The 16,651-nt window shown below is 41.1% G+C and overlaps 1 protein-coding gene across 1 annotated transcript in view; it reads right to left on the minus strand.

Moving 5' to 3' along the window:
- Positions 1–16,651, minus strand: part of myo10l1 (myosin X, like 1) — a 20,545-nt gene continuing 3,894 nt past the window's right edge. The window contains exons 11-39 of the mRNA XM_077539227.1: positions 16,504–16,572; positions 16,315–16,397; positions 15,720–15,822; positions 15,040–15,120; positions 14,826–14,950; positions 13,032–13,149; positions 12,607–12,713; positions 12,249–12,537; positions 11,206–11,481; positions 10,654–11,118; positions 9,158–9,281; positions 8,949–9,090; positions 7,628–7,732; positions 7,292–7,387; positions 7,065–7,158; positions 6,885–6,940; positions 6,022–6,158; positions 5,503–5,697; positions 5,216–5,373; positions 5,005–5,125; positions 4,778–4,926; positions 3,476–3,624; positions 3,189–3,396; positions 2,966–3,102; positions 2,084–2,207; positions 1,607–1,930; positions 1,108–1,284; positions 854–1,045; positions 1–785 (exon numbers count right to left, since the gene is read on the minus strand). Coding sequence (XP_077395353.1) covers positions 681–785; positions 854–1,045; positions 1,108–1,284; positions 1,607–1,930; positions 2,084–2,207; positions 2,966–3,102; positions 3,189–3,396; positions 3,476–3,624; positions 4,778–4,926; positions 5,005–5,125; positions 5,216–5,373; positions 5,503–5,697; positions 6,022–6,158; positions 6,885–6,940; positions 7,065–7,158; positions 7,292–7,387; positions 7,628–7,732; positions 8,949–9,090; positions 9,158–9,281; positions 10,654–11,118; positions 11,206–11,481; positions 12,249–12,537; positions 12,607–12,713; positions 13,032–13,149; positions 14,826–14,950; positions 15,040–15,120; positions 15,720–15,822; positions 16,315–16,397; positions 16,504–16,572 — 4,509 coding nt within the window. The 3' untranslated portion in view covers positions 1–680. The remainder of the gene's footprint in view (positions 786–853; positions 1,046–1,107; positions 1,285–1,606; positions 1,931–2,083; positions 2,208–2,965; positions 3,103–3,188; positions 3,397–3,475; positions 3,625–4,777; positions 4,927–5,004; positions 5,126–5,215; positions 5,374–5,502; positions 5,698–6,021; positions 6,159–6,884; positions 6,941–7,064; positions 7,159–7,291; positions 7,388–7,627; positions 7,733–8,948; positions 9,091–9,157; positions 9,282–10,653; positions 11,119–11,205; positions 11,482–12,248; positions 12,538–12,606; positions 12,714–13,031; positions 13,150–14,825; positions 14,951–15,039; positions 15,121–15,719; positions 15,823–16,314; positions 16,398–16,503; positions 16,573–16,651) is intronic.

Consider the following 16,651-nt stretch of genomic DNA (forward strand, 5'->3'; position numbering starts at 1 on the left):
TCCGAGGAGGTAGCCCGAACATGGTCCTGCAGAGGTTTTCTTGAGAAAGACCGTCCCTATATCCACATATCTTTGGGGGATCTATAATGTAGAACCCAGGTACAGGTTGTAGTTTCCAGTCCACAGGTTTTAGGATTGGATTCAAGAAGGGACACCCACCACTAGGTCCTATGAGGTTGGACCCCTGGGTTCTGGGGGGTGGGGCTCCCAGATGTGAGCCCTCCTCCTGGGTCCTAGGTGGCAGACCTCCTAGGTCATGTGCGAAAGACCGTCTTCAAATGTTTTATTGTATCACGCCCTCCCCCTCACCCCGAGTTCTAGGAGAGAGGCTCCGTGAGTTCTGGGTCAAAGTAAGACAGGACAGCTGATGGGTGCTTTGTGCTTGAGGCCCACAAGGAAGAAAGTCAGAGCATTTGGACTTTGCTTGAACATCTACATGCAAGGACTACAAATGGGATAATGTACTGAATGTGAAAGGACTGTCCTCTAAAATCCAGGTCCATGTGTCATGCTTGAATGAAAAAAAAAATCCCAAAAAGTATCCAATCCAGTCTGACTGATCCCTGTGGCTTCAGTGCCTACTTTCCATGCCAGGCAGGGACTGATGCGACTTCCTCTCTCCAGGAGGCGCATCGTTAGCCGGTGGTGAAACCCGATGGCTCTGACTGGGCCAACGGAAATCACCTCACCCACGAACTGGCAACGCTGGTGACGGACATGATGCTGCAGCGTTTTTTCACCATCATGTTAATGTAAGCCCTCATGATCTTGGTGATCTCGCCAACCTAAGGACACATTTCAGTTTTAGAGGACTGACCGCTAAAAGGATGAAGTGAAAATGAATTCAATTTACCAGTGGCGTCTCAAAGAACATCTCCCTCTCATCCACAATGATCTTGTAGGTGCAGAGCTGCGAGGCACCAAAAAACGTTATGTGCTCGTACTGGAACGTCTCCAGAGGTTTGGGTTCACCTCGCTTGTACACGGACACATTGTCTGCGCTCACGCCCAGCCACAGGTCATGGGGGAAACCGCCTTCCTTACACTAAAGAATAGGAGGTCACATAAATCGATTGCCAAAAGATATTTGATAGTTGTCATCATTACCTCCACGTCAAAGAGAGTAGATCCATATCCGGGCCACTCCTTGATGATGCTCATGTATTTCAGCATAGCCTGGTGCTGCGCCATGCCTTGCAGCCGCGTCCACTTCTCCAGCACGCTGGTGCGTGTGGCCGATGTCTCCTCCTTCACCCACATCTCCAGCATTTGTTCCTCTTCCACCTGAAAACACAAATTACATTCAGTGCCATTGGCAGCTATAGACGTCAAAGATTCATTTTAACTGGGCTAGCAGTGAATGAGTTATGAGTTAAATACCCAAGTGGGGTCGGTTCATTTTTGCCCCAATTCAAATTTATGGGCTAAATATCTCAGAAAGTTGGGTCAAATGAATAATCTACACAACCCAATTTTCGGGTTTCGTGGTCCATTCTTGACCCAATTTGACCAGCTATTTTTCGAGTGTACTTTAGCCGTGTCCAACTGACTGGTCAAATTGCAGACATTCAAGGTCTGAACGCTCTAGTTTCTGTTCCTCGCTAACCTTCTGCTTCTTCAGCGAGCCTGTCTTGAAGCTCCTCCTCAGCGTGCCGTCCAGGAAGCTCGGCGTTTTGCGTTTCTCAACTGCACCCCCAACACCGCCTGGACCTCCCGCTGCTGCTTTACCATCAGCCGTCCCTCCTCCCACAGTGGTGCTGGTGGAGTGTATGATACGGCTGCGGAGACGTCCAATGGGATAGACAGTCCCCAGGCTCCATCCGGCCCGGCCCGCTCCATCACCATGGAGATACTGCAGACGTAAGGAGGCCAGGTGCTGCAAAGTCTCCTCGGAGGCCGGGAAGTGTCCACTGATGAGAGACTCGTGGGCCTGGGGTGCAAAGAGAGGATGAGTGAGGTGACAAACACAGACTACAAAATCTGATGGAAGATACACTACTTGGACAAAAGTTTTCTTAATTGGAGAACAGTTAGGTAGGTAGGACTACTGGTCAGTAAGTAGGTAGGTAGTTGAGAAGCTCACCTGCTCAAACATGAAGGCAAATTCCACTCCTTCTTTGTGCATGCTCTCCACATCCAAGAAGCAGTAGAGCTTGAAGTACAGCTTCCATTCTCCTTCTTCCTCCTCTTCCTCACTGCCAGCAAGCCTGGAAATAAAACACCAAATCAGATTCAGTCAGCTGGTTTGCTTTGAGTTGGTTGGTTGGTTGAGTTGAGTTGAGTTGAGTTGAGTTGAGTTGAGTTGGTTATTTGGTTGTATCAGCGAGTTGAGTTGTAGATTTATTGCAAGTCGGTCAGTCAGTCTGGTTGGTTGAGTTTATCATCTGTCAGTTAAGATATTTGTCTGGGTTCAGTTGTTTGGCTGGTCAACTGGTCAGGTTGGTTGCGTTTGCCAGTGAAATTTGTTGTTTTGATTAGTCACTTAGGGAAGTTGATTGGAATAAGTCAGTTGTGTTGAGTTGGTTTGTTGAGTCTGTCGGTCAGTCTTACTGATTTACTTAGAATGGTAAATTAAAGTGCTTTATAAATAAAGTTGAGTTGAGTTGAGAATCAATCATATGGGTTGGTTGAGTTGTTTGGTTGTGTTGATTAGTTAAAATGGTTCGATCGGTCAGTCAGTCGGTCAGTTTGGGAGGTTGCGTTGGACAGCCTGTTGGGTTGGTTATTGAATTGGCTTGGTCCAGGTTGGAAATGGGTTATGCTGGCCAAGTTGGTAGGTAGGTAACTTGGTCAGTCAGGTGGTCAGTGAGTAGAATTGGATGGGTTGGTAGTGTCATGTTATGGTTGGTTTGGTAACTTAAGTCGGTTGGTCAATCATTTTTACTGTATACAGCTCTTGAATTCATTTTCATTAACTGTGTTTAGATATTAATGATACATCCAAATAGTCTACATCATACAGTACCTTTCAAATTTGGCAAGAACATCCGCCACAATGACTCTACTCTCTAAGGCTCGATCCGTCACAGAATTGTGCTCAAAAAGAGAGAAAAGGTTCTTGCTGTCCTCCATAGCCAAGCCTCGGATCAACTTCTCTACAACCTTGAGCAGAAACATTTTAGTGGATTAGTATTCTCCGCAGATTCCTAAACTGTATGTTGGATTTTGCGTGTTAAGTGTATGCACACCTCTCCAGCCGTGGTGTGCGAGTTGATGGAGATCTTGCAGGACCCTCCCCCGTGGCAGTAGACGGTGGTGCTCATCTCCTGCCGTACCAGCAAGGCGGCAATTTCCTCCTGAGAGGGCACAAACTCACGAGTTTTGGTTTTCTTCAGGGATTCTCCGATGAAAGTGGCGTATCGCTCAATCTCTGTGCTGGGGTAACGTTCGCGAACCCTGATGCAGATGCACACTGGCAGGTTAGATATACAGTTTACAGGAAGTAAAGTTGGTGGGGGGTTGTCAAACAACACACCTCTTCAGGTGGAAGCGGAGATATCGGAGGATAACGCGACTGGGGAGGAAGGTGCAGCTCATGCAGGTGAGGAGGTGCCAGTGCGCCCGATTGGCGGGGCTATTGGGCTGAGGCACATGATTGGTCTGCTTGATCACCTGACAATAAACCTGAAAAACACAACAGAGTGATTTACTGTTAGGTTGGGTTTGTTTGCTTTTTACTTGGTTGGTTGGTTTTATTAGAGGGTGGGTTCATGTCTAGGTTCAACGTAATTGGGTTTATTTGTTTGACTGGGTCAGTCACTCAATCGTGTTGTCTGGGATAGCTTGGATCATGTTAGCTGTGCATTTGTTTGTTTTTTAATTTGTTGGATTTTTCAGTTGGTTGATTTGGTAGTTCCGTCAGTCAGGTTGGTCTAGGTTGCTTGGGTTCGTTTGGTTGGTTGATTAGATCAGTGGGTGGGGTGCATGTCTAGGTTGGACTGCGGTGGTTGGTTGATTGGGTTGGTTGATTGATTGATTGATTGATTGGGTTGGTTGTGTTGGCTGTGTTGGCTTGGATCATGTTGGTTTTTTGGTTAATTGGCTAGTTGGTTGGCAGGTTGGTTAGCTGGGTTGGTGCACGTCTGGGTTGGACTGGATTAACTTGGTCAGCCAGCTGGGCTGGTTTGCTTGGTTTGGTTGTATTGGTTGATTGATTGGCTAATTTGTTCAGTCAGTCATTTGGGTTGGTCTTGGTTGGTTGTGTGGTTGGTTGATTGGCTAGTTGGTTGGTTGGTGAGTGGGTGCATGTCTCAGTTGGACTGGATTTACCGTAGTTGTTTGTTTGTTTGCTTGCTTGTTTGTTTGTTTGTTTGTATGGTTGGTTGGCTTGGTCTGTGGATGGGTTTGTGTCTGCCTTATCCGTGTTGGTTGTGTCAGTCAGTCTTTCAGGTAGGTTGGTTGATTGAGTACATCAGTCAGCTGGTTGGTTTGGTTTGCTTGGGTCGTATTGGTTGGTTGGTTAGTATGTTGATTGGCTAATTTGCTCAGTCAGTCATTTGAGTTGGTATGGGTTGGCATGGGTTGTGTTGGTTGTTTGGTTGGCTAGTTGGTTTGGTTGGTCGATGAGGGGGTGCATGTCTGAGTTGGACTGGATTTGGTTTGTTGTTCTTAGTTTTTTTTTTTTTTTGGTTGGTTGGTTGGTTGTTTGGATTGGCCTGTGGATAGTTTGTGTCCAGGTTAGTTATTAGTTAATCTCTCAGGCAGGTTGGTTGGTTGTTTGGGTACATCAGTCATTTGGGTTGATCTGGATTACTGAGTCATGACCCAAAGTACCAACCTCATCCCTGAGAGGACGGAGGTCCTGGCAGGTCTGTAGGATGCCCTGGATGATGGGGACCGTGTCTGCCAGCGTCTCCATCTCCTGCAGCGAGTTGAAGACCCGCACTGCCTCGTCCTGCAGGCTAGCATAGCCCTGCTGCCTTTGCACTACACAAAGATAGAGGAATTGCCAGAACTGGTTAGACCATGAAGTTGTTTTCAAAGGAAGTGTGTAACAAAACTTACAGCTGGTGACCTCGCCGTACGGTAACGGCAGCAGCGGTGAGTGGAGAGGATGCTGCGTGTATCTGAGGATTGGGTTCCTCCTGTACATCTGCTCCACTATTTCGGGATTCACGCTGTTCTCCTGTTAACATCACAACAGGTTAGAAACAGCCCTCGGCGTTAGCCCATTGTTCAATTATTACTTATCTAACAGTGTCAAGCACGGTTTTACCTTGATGTCTCTGATGAGCTGCAGTGTCGGGGTCTCAATGGGGGTCTTGCTGTCGATGACTCCTTGTATGGCTGCTGTCCATCTCATGGCCTCATTCAGCATTTTAGTGTAGAGGCGATAGGAATGTTTCCTACCATAGACGATGATGTTCCAGTATCCTACAACAAATATGGCCACAATTAATAATCATTTTAATTAACATAAAGGTTCTAAAAACATGCCTAGGGTGTGTTTCTATTTTGTGGATTTAAAAGCATTTATTCGAAGGAGGCATTTAGTTTTCTCACCTGTCTCCCTGTGCACTCGGTCGTCGGGCTGGATGACGGAGCAGAGGGAATTAAGCACCAGTGTGCCCATTTTGGAAGAGTTGCGCTCAGAGCTCTTGTAGTAGTCCAGCGAGTTGTGCGTGAGGACGAACCAGCGCTTTTTCAGCTTCAGCGAGGCGCTCTTGGCGTTGGTCTTCACTTCCTTCTGGAGCCATCCTTGAAAGGTGAACAGACAAGAAGCAGAGGTGACAAATGTCGTCGGTGCTTAAAGGAAATTCTGAGGTTTGTTTCAAATGCATGTTTGAAGATAAGTGCTGAAAATGTGAAGAGTAAGAACTCTGTAGTACTGAATTGAGCTATTTTTCACAATTTCAGTTATGCAGACTTTCTTAAGTGAGGCTAAAACCCAGTATGCCCAGTGACATATTAGAATTGAGCATGAGTCCAACAACCCCCACTACGAACTTTCTTAATCTACTTCAATACAGTATTATATTTACACAAAAGTAATGAAAAAAAGTGACTCAATGGCCGTGGCACCTCGAACGAGGAACTCTTCAATCCTGGCGTCGCCTTTGGGCTTCTGCAGCAGACTGATCCAGTGATGCATCTCCTCCGGCGTGTCGCTATTGCAGTGGATCACACGGTTGGCTGTGATGATCACAAAGGAGTTGGGCCTGGAAAAAAGCACCAAAGTGCAAAAATCCAACTTAATATTGTCTGAATGGCCACCTTTGCTTTTCAGCCAAGAAATAAGTGGACAAAAAGAGATATTCTGCATGGTCTTTTGTTATTTGTTTTGTTTTGTTTTTTACACTCACTTGCCACAATATTAGGTTTACCTTTGCATTCTAATGACATTTAGCTTTCAAAGAGCAATTTAATTTAGCAGCATTATTGTCGTTGTAAAAGAAGATTAAGAAAAAAAAATCTTACTCTGGAGATCCTTAACTTTCACCCAAGTTTATGAATAATAATAATACATAAAATAAAACTAATTACAAATAAGAAAGTTAAACATTATGCAGTGAAAAGAAAGTAATACTAAATACTCTTTCAAGATTTTTTAATTGTAAATTTAAAAAATGCAAAACATGCAACCATAAATCCTGTTTCAAAAATGTTTAAAAAATAAAATATTTTTAAAACATTTAGAAATATATCATTTATTATACTTTGTTTTTTTTTGTTTTGTTAAACCATTCAACAATAAAATTCTTAATTAAAAAAATAATAACAATAAAAATGAAACAAATTATTTTTAAAATAACAATTGATAGAAATACAAGCATTTTAATGTCATAATTATGAATAACAAATAAATAACTTCCAAAATAAATTGAAACAAAAAGAAATGAAAAGAAAAATTGTATTATATATAGCATAAATGCAACTCAACTCACCGATCAGGATTGTCTGATGCACAGACGGAGTCAATCAGGCCCACGTCAAGCGTGCCCTGAGGTCAAAACATTAATAACACAAATTAATAGAGTCCTATGATGCCAGTTAGTCTCAACTGTTTTCTCATAGCATTGAAGGAATTGTAATCAAAGAAAGAAATGACATGTTGAGGGACTGACCACAGCATTCTTGGGGTTGGCCTGCTCATGGGACATCTCCAAAAGTTGCTCCGGCGTGCAAACTCGCACCTTACTGAGCACATTAAACCATCCGCTACACATGAACAGAGAAAAGTATAGATAATTAGCATATAAATATCTTGCAAACAAGCGTTTACCAACTTTAGTTAAGACAAATGGGAAAAAAATACTGTTGAAGTTGACAAAACTTGCAAGCACCAACCCACCTGGCGTCCTCTGGTGACTCGGCAAAAACTTGGTAGGTCCTCTCATCCGTCACAATGTTCAGAGCGTTCTCCTTCTCGTGGTTGTCGACGATTTCTCTGAGCACACAAACGCAACATGTTAAAAAAAGGGGAAATTCACGTTTGCACTTCCTACTCCTCCCTGAGCTGTCATCTTTTCATGGCGGAGGTGTTTGTGTGTCCAAATTATTGGAGCTCGTGCCTGGGGCTTTTTTACCCCTCAACTCAACAGCTCAACAACCTCCTATGATGAACACAAATTTTGGACCTCTTTTCCCCCTACCGGGATGTTTGTTGGTTGGTTCATTTTTGTCTTACTTTGCAGCCCGAATGTCGATGGTTCCCTTCAGCTTCTCCTCGCTGTCGTTGTCGTAGTACATCAGCTTGCTGTCCCTCAGCACAAACCAGCGCATCTTCCAGTTTCTGATCAGAGACAAATAGTTAGATTTCATGTCCATGAACAAGACAGCTTTTCCATAGCCCACAGGAAAAATACTGATTAAGTACAATTTCATCAATTTTGGCTTTATTGTATTCAAGTACCATTCATAAATATACTCTACAGCAAACAGATTGAATAGTTTGATTTGTAGATGATGTTATGAATGTATTTTCTTTTCATCTGAACCCTATTTAGTAAAGTTAAGCAGCAATGTGACAAACTAAGAAAAAGACTTGGGTACTACTAATATTTATTTTAAGAATAAAAAACAAACCACAAAACAATGTACTTATTATATTTATTTTTTGTTGGTTGTAGGTAGTATTTAGATTAGATTTGATCATTTAGAATTTATTTTTGTCTTTTCAAATTTGTTTAGTTTTTTTTTCAAATGTATTTATGTATGTATTTATTTATTTATTTACTTTACAGTTTGCTTTACTTTTTCTGTTTCCTCCCATTTTTATGTATAATTTAATTTAAAAGAATGTGGTCAAGGATATGAAAAAAAAAACTACACTTCAAAACAGTACAGTATTTTTTTTCCATTTTGTTTATTTAGTTTTTGAAACCATAAATTAATTATATGATCATATTATATATTAGAAATAATACATGACATTTTTTTCACTTCCTTTTGGTCAGAAGATACTTTTTAATAATCATTTACTTTCTACTTGCAAGTCAAAAGTTAAACTTTCATAAACCCTTCAATAAATGTCTTTGTTCATTTTGCTTACTTTTTTCTGGTAATATTTTTCCTTTTTTGTGTGTTTATTTCAATCAATTAGCAGCCACTTTTAAAACCATTTTTACATGTCCAAACTTGGGGAAGGCAATTACACTTTCATAAACTCTATTTCTTATAGGAACTACTGTAATATATATATATATATATATATATATATATATATATATATATATATATATATATATATATATATATATATATATATATATATATATATATATATATATTTTTTTTTTTTTTTCTCTCCCCTATTTCAATTAAAGAAAAATATTTTTTGGGTTGGTAGTGTTGGAAGTTGGTAATCACACTACATCAAATAAGACAAATTTGTCAAAATCAATGTCACTTCCCCTTCATTGGTGACCCCTACAATATAGTACACATTACAAACTCCCAAAATGCAAACACGTATGCGTGCATCTAGCGGGCATGGTAACAATTACAACAACCTGCGTGAGAGGGTGGACAGGCCTCCTCCTTTCTTGTAGAGCCAGCCCGACTTGAGGGACTCCTGCTTGGAGCGGAACCACATGAAGGTCTCGTCCTTTAGCACGCACCATCGCCTCCGCCAGGGGATCATCAGGCCGGCTGCAGCGCAGAGGAGACGGAATCAGAAAAGCATGATGATGTAAGGCGAGACGAGATGAAATCCCACCTTTCATGTAGAGGTAACCGTGGAAATATGGTGGCCCGTTGCCGTTGAACAAGGTCACTCGTCCGTTCGTGGCTTCCTCGTCGGTGTCCATCATGCCGTCGTGTTCGTCGTCGCTGCCTGCATACTGGAGCCATAATAGTCACGTGATTGAACGAAGGCGAACTATCTATGTGAGTATGAGTTGCTGAGAACTAGAGTGGGCTAACTCAATTTTTGTCATTTTCAAGTTAAGTGCACAAATTAATAGAGAGGACTTTAAGAATACTGGTCTAAATCAAGACAGTCCATTATTATACTGAGCAATTGTTCAAACTCTTTTCCATTCATTTTGGGTTGTTCTTCCATTGAGAAAAATACATTTAATCTGGCTGGGATTATTCTTTTCCCCTATTATTTTTACCTGTGTGCATACACACAAGCATGTGACTGTGCACATGCCTGTGAGTGTTTCAAATTATTTACTTTTTCTGGTCAGGTATAAGATTTTTTTTTTCTTTTTTCAGGTGGAGACAAATCTTTATTTCTAACTGGAACAATTTTTGAAATTTTGACATTTTCAGATTTTCTGTATTTCTTTTTTTTCTACATTATTTGGCTTTCATTTTTCTTGTTTTTCTACTTTGATTATTTTTTTCTGGTCAGACTTATTTATATAATTAGATATTTTTTTCATATTCAATTCATTTTAAAAATTTCTTGCACATTTTTTTTTGCAGTTTATCTAACTCGAATTAATAGTTTCTCCCCATATGTTGTAATTGCTATCATTCTTTTTTTTTAATTTAATTTTATAAAATTTCTGCCATTTTCAGTCTTTCTTCATTTATTTTTCCCTTATTTTATCTGGCCAGAGTTTTCCATTATTAGATGTTTGTGTGTATATTTTTACACATTTTTAGAGTCTCCGTCCTTCAGCATAGCTGAATCTAATGATCAGCTAATCAGCAAGCTTTGCAGAAGCCTGATAATGATCCCGATCATGAATCAGGTGTGTTAGTGGGGAAACATGGAAAACAGGCTGGATAGGGGCTCTCGACGACCGAACTTGGAGACCCCTGCTTTAAATAACGTTAGTTGAATTTTGTTTAAGCTGTAAAAAAATTAAGGCTAAATGAATAAAATAAATAAATGGGCAAATGTGTGTCCTTAGGGTACAAATGGTATGGAACAAAATTTTTTACTTATCTTTTTCTTTTTCCAATTTTTGCCATTTTACTGGTTGGAATTTTTATTTTTGTACTTTTTCTGTTTTTTTTTCTTTAAAAAAATAAAAATAAAAAATCTGATTCTTCATTACCATTTTATCTGGTTGAAGATAATATATTTTGTCAATTATTTTCTCTGGTAGATTTCCGCCATTATAAAAAATATAAATATCTATAAAAATATAATTTAAAAAATTATATTTTTCAAGTCATTTTCTTCTTCATTTTTTTCTCTCTCTGTATAATTCTTTCTATCGTTTCTGCGTGCACATGTGTAGTGTGTGTCCTCACAGAGTCGGAGCTGCCCCGGTAGGACTCGGCGCTGACGCTGGTGCAGGTGGACTTGCGCGGGTGTTCTTCGTCGGCGACGGCGGCGCTACCCCGGTTGCTGCCCGACACAGAGCTGTCGTCGCCGGCCGTCACCGAGCCCTCCTCCTCCTCCTGGTCGTAGTCGGACTCGGTGTCGGCGGGCATGCTGTAGATGGGCTCCTCGCCATCCACCAGGCTGTCCGCCATGCTCACCTTCCTCTCCGGCTCGGCCTTCTGGCCCTCTGGCGTGAGCGGGGGAGGAGGCACCATCCCCTCGGCGAATGCCGGCGGCGGTGGAGGGAGGTGGGCGAATATGGCCTGATCCATGGGGGCGTCCGTCTCAACTGGAGGGGGGAAGTCAGGAAGTGGGATGTACTCCTCCTCGGCGTGGAAACCCTCGTCCACCTCCTCATCCTTGGACACGCTGGGCTGCGTGGCGGTGGCAGCCTAAGCCAAAATAATTTGTAAAAGGTTTTCAAAGAAGAAGAAGAATTTTTATAAATAATCATTTGAATAATTAGCCTGCAGTCTCACCCGAGCGGCCTTGGGAGGTTGGGCCTCGCCTTCGACCTCAGCCTGCGCCGCCTCGCCCAGAGCGGGATCAACGCCGCTGAAGTTGAGCAAGTCGATGAGGCCCGTGGCCTTGCGCGAGGCCTCCTTCTTCATGCGCTTGAGCTCGGCGTCGCGGCGCAGCTGCAGCTCCTGCTTGGACGACTCGCACAGCTGCGACACCTCGTCCTCGCGCTTCTTCTGCAGACGCTCAATCTCGCGTTCCAGCTGGAGGATCTCCTCCATCTGACGCACCTCATCCTGGAGAGGTGGGGAGGAGATTGGCTATAGATTTCTTGATGTTCAAGTGGGATAGTGTGATGATGCTCTTGGCCAAACTCAGTTTGAGTCTCCACGTTCTCAAATATTTTGATTTTAAAGCCATTTTGGCAGTAAGCGCTTCCTCCACCATACCGCCCTATTTTGGTCGCATGATTCCAATACAAGATTCTGGAATTTTCATAAGAAGATCTCCAACAAAGTACAAGGTACACTACATTCCCTCACCAACATTTTGGCAGAAAGAACATTTGTGCTGGAGACCAGCGACGGACAGTGTAGCCAGCCGACACTGCCCCCTAAAAAATGGAGTGCCACAGGGGTCATACTCATGCCCATGCTCTTTTACATCTACATCACTGACAGCTCTCAAAAGTTGGCACATAGTGCTTATGGAGGACCAAAAATGGCATAAATAAATAAATAAATAAATAAATAAATAAATAAAAATGGATATAAAAAATAGAAGTGAACAAATAAATACAAATATATAAATATTAATGGAAATAAAAACATATAAATATAAATAAAAATACATTTAAAAAATAATAAATTGACTAACAAAAATAAATATAATATATAAATATATAATGGATTTAAATAAAAATCAATGAATCAAAACGCTCTGCTCTCATATTTATTTATTTCATGCTACAGATGCTGTCAGCATGAAACGCGTCATGAAATGTTATTGAAATGAGGGGGCGGTCCTAAGTGTTCCTGAAAAACTCTAAAAATGCACAACTTGCCTCAGAGGATTTATCGGTCCCCTCAGTGGCTCCCTCCTGCCCCACGTCGCCTTCTGTCTCCTCCTTGTCCACCTCCTCAGCCTCCTTTTCTTGTTTCTTCTCTTCCTCCTCCTTCTTCCTCCTCTCCTCTCTGAGTTTGCGGACACGGGCTCGGGCCACCTGGCCTCGTCGGTGCCTCTGGAGCACCAGCGCCGCTTTGCGTTGGCGGACAAAGCGACCTCGCTGGATGTGCCTGCGCACGTGCTTCTGCAGCGTGACGGTGCTGGCGCGCACTCGTTTGAAGTGTTTTCTAGATGCCACAACTTTTTATTACAGTCGGAAAAAACACGATTAAAAGTTAGCGAAACGGGGGTCATACTTGGCCGAAAAAGTGAGAAGGTGAGCTCTTATGATCATGGCAGCTTGGCGTCGAACTTCATCACGGTCTTTCTCCAAGCGTTGCTCCAGACACTCTTTCATAAACACCTGGTGAGGAAATAGCAACAGGCATACAGATTAATTTATTGATAATGTTTGTTTAAAAAAATAAAATTAAAATAAACTATTTTTTTTAATTAAAATAATGGTTCAAAATGAAACATATATTCTAAATATTTTTTTAAGAAATAAAAACATTTATTTAAATTAATCAAAACATATATATATATATATATATATATATATATATATATATATATATATATATATATATATATATACATATACATATGTATGTATTTATTTATTTTTTGGCCCCCGGGCAGTACTTTGCCCACCTCTGTTCTAACCGGAAAGAAATCTTACTTTGGTCTTCCCCAGCTGCCACTCCTTCTTGGTCTTGTCGTATTTAGTCAGAAGATCCGTTGTCCTCTTCTTGTCATCTCCTGCTGTAGCCACTTTCTCCTTGTAAATGATCTTATATCTGTTAGGAAGAATGAATGCAGGATGAAGCTATGCACCCATCCACATAGTAATTTGAATCTGTCAAAAATCAACATGTGAATATTTGTCTGCACAAATGTTAGAAATGTACTACAAGCGTTATCTGTCAAATAAAGCTATACTATTGTTAGCCAAACTGCTAATGCTACTCTACTATCGGGTATAATGGCTATGCGCCCGTCCACATAGTTATTAGAATCCCCCAAAAGCCAATAAGCCATTTTTTTGTCTGTTCCATGATAAGGAATATATTTGTGCTATCTGTAATAGGATTGTTATATTGTTAAACAAAATGTTTGTTACGCGACTAATGTGTCTTCCGGCTATGCGGCCATCTACTTACTCATTTAAATCCTTCAACAAAAATCCAGAGGCACAGTTTTGTCAACAAGGTAAGTCATATAAAGTGGTACTTTGACTTATGCCGATGTCAGACTACACGAAAACAGCCCGATTTTAGCCCGACCGACGTGTCGCGGACAAACGGGGCATGTCGTAAACGATTTTGGGTTGTCTTGACGTAGCCTCGCCCTTGTAGCGTGACATATTCAACGACTGGTCGCCTGTTGTCCAGGACGGTTCACGACCATCACGACGAAAGTAGAATTTTTGCTCGTCTTGACGCATAATGTGACATACCTACGTCGTCGTCCGTTTGGTTCCACAGCATTGACCAATAGCGAGAGGGAGCGAAACGTCAATCACACACTGAACAGCACTTTATAGCTCTTTTTATTTATGTATACATTTGTTTATTTATTCGTTTATGTATTTATTTATTTATTCCCTGGATAGTTCATGGGATGGGGCCAGACAGGTGCATCTCGAGGGTGAAAAAAAAAAAAAAGCGCCCCGCTGCAGCGCTGCGGCTGCATGGAGCGCGCACGCATCCGTGCAACCCGTCAGGCAACGGCGACGTGAATAGAGGACCAAAATATATTGTGACTGTTGTTCTAATAATTTCAGAAATGTGGGCATATGAGATGGGCACATATTTAGTGAGGATCGATCACATTTTCATATAGTCGGGCCAGGCCTCGCCGCCTTAACTGTCACCCGCTCTCACTTGAAAGTTTCCCCCCTCGGAGTGAGTGGCCTACAATCCAATGCACCGTACTAAAACAAGTCAAATATGAATAAATGAAGCAGTAAAAAATACTCAAACAATATAATATTTCAGTGTTTGATAAAATAATAATGTCATCCCGCAAATTAATTAACAAAATCAGCTATATTACCCCGGCGCATATAGGCCTAAATAAATTAAAATACAGTGTTGGCTACTAAATTATATTTTAAACACTATTGAGGAGCAGGGAGCGCAAGCAATGCTCTCACATCACATTTGTTCCATGCATGCTCCATTCACGCAAACACTTCCTGTCCATGCTTCTTTTTTTTTTTTTTGTCCCACCTCCCCGACAAACAGTGGCCGACGCGTCTCTCTTGTCAAGACAACACGCGATGATCGGCTGGTGTCTTGTCGTGTTCAGACGTGTAGTGTGACTACACGCCCCGTCCACGAGTTTGTCGTGTAATGTGACAGCGCAACTGTCGTGTAAGACAAAAAAATCGCGTAGTCTGACATGGGCATTACGGTGCCAATTTAATGCTGTTTGTGGGTGGGGCTACGTTGTCGAATTTAGAATGACTCACCGCAAGAAGAAGTCTTTGAAAGTTCTTCGGACGGGGAAACCGGCACGACGGATCTTGACGGTCTCTAGCATCCCCGAGTACCTCAGCTGGTTGAGGACCACTTCCGGGTCAAACACGTTGGGATTCTGTCAGCATAACAAAATGAATGTTGAATTAATTTCAAGAGTTAAAAATACAAATTCATCTCATGGACATGAGGTAGAAGCAGACAAACCTTTTCCATGTTGGGCTTAATGCAGCGGATGAAGAAAGGATTGGATGCACTCAGAGTGGCCATGAGAGCATGAAGGGAGTCCTGCAGGATAGAAAGTTGAATTTGTTCCGTGTACACACTCGTAAATCAAAACACAATATCGTACTAATCATCTTTCCCCATTGAATTACATGGAAATGTTATGTTATTAATACATACCAGCCTCCACCCCACCCCACCACAAAAAATAAAAAAATAAAAATAAATAAATCATGTTTTCTAACAAGGAAACTCGTACTCAATAATATTCTACTTTATAAAAAAAATAAAGCAAAAACATAATTGAACACAATTTAGAAGAATTAAAAGGTTTATGAATTATGATTTAATGCTTCAATTAATTTTGCTACTGCCTTAGTGTACGGCATGCTCGTGTGCCTGCCTTGGCCACCAGAGACAGTAGCAAAATCAACTGATGATACTGATACTAATCATTAGCATATCAATGGCATAGTTGTTTGGCTGTTTTAAATATATAACATGTAATTCTCTTTATTTTATGTTTACTTTGAAATTAAACTTCAATTGGCAGTAGCATTACATAAGTGGAAGCTTCAAAGCAAAAAATTGTCCAAGATCTCGAAAAGTCACTACTTTATAGTATTTGTTTATTTTCATTTTGATGATGTCGGAATGCGCACCCTGAATTGTGAGCTGACGGTGGGCTTGCGTCTGGCCGTTCCCATCTTCTCCTCGTTGTTCCTGCTGCCCACCTTTTCAAAAAGGTCGTAGATGAAGTCCAATCTAAAGACATTGTGCAAAATTGTGTTTGTGGATGCATAAATGCAGGCATAACCATTATTTAAGGACATCAAAGTGCACTTCAAAAAGATGTATAAATAATATATTTTGTCATGAATACATTTAGATTTTTTTTTGTTTTTAAAAGCATGTCCCTGAAAATATAATCAATTTTTAAAACGTATTATCTAAAAAAAACAAAAACATTTTGTATTATTTTCAAATATTGTCATAATATTTGTGCATTTAAAAAAATTATGTAATGTTTGTGTATTTTTTATTATCATTCAAATAAAACTAATTATAAACCAAATTACTTTTTTCTTTTTCAATAAAAATAGCTTACATTTTAGGGATTATATTGCATTGAGATCCACTGTACTAGTATTTTTAATGTGAATAACAAATAATTAAGGGTAATCAAAGGTTGAATGAATGCAGTAAGATTTTTTTTCCATGATCCTGACTGTGATTGTCACACACAACCCTACATACCTGCTGTCTTTGAGCATGTTGAGAATGTCATCTCTGAACGTGTCTCTGTTCTTTTCTAGGACGCCTTTGACGTCATATAGGACCTGAAGCCGCACAAACGCAAAATACATCAAGTCGGCTGCATGGAGTAAAGAAACAAACAAACAAACAAACAAACAAACAAACAAACAAAACACTAACTCTACACACCTCCCCGGCGTAATGTTTGATACCGAATTGATGATCGGCCAGTCTGGGCTTCACGTAGTAAGGGTTGGTCTGCCACAAAATGTCAACATCAATATTGTCTGCATTGTATGCCATCTTCCCCCACCCAAAAAAAATTGGACAATAACTC

The sequence above is a fragment of the Festucalex cinctus genome, chromosome 12 (genome assembly GCF_051991245.1).
Source record: "Festucalex cinctus isolate MCC-2025b chromosome 12, RoL_Fcin_1.0, whole genome shotgun sequence".
Taxonomy (NCBI): Eukaryota; Metazoa; Chordata; class Actinopteri; order Syngnathiformes; family Syngnathidae; genus Festucalex; species Festucalex cinctus.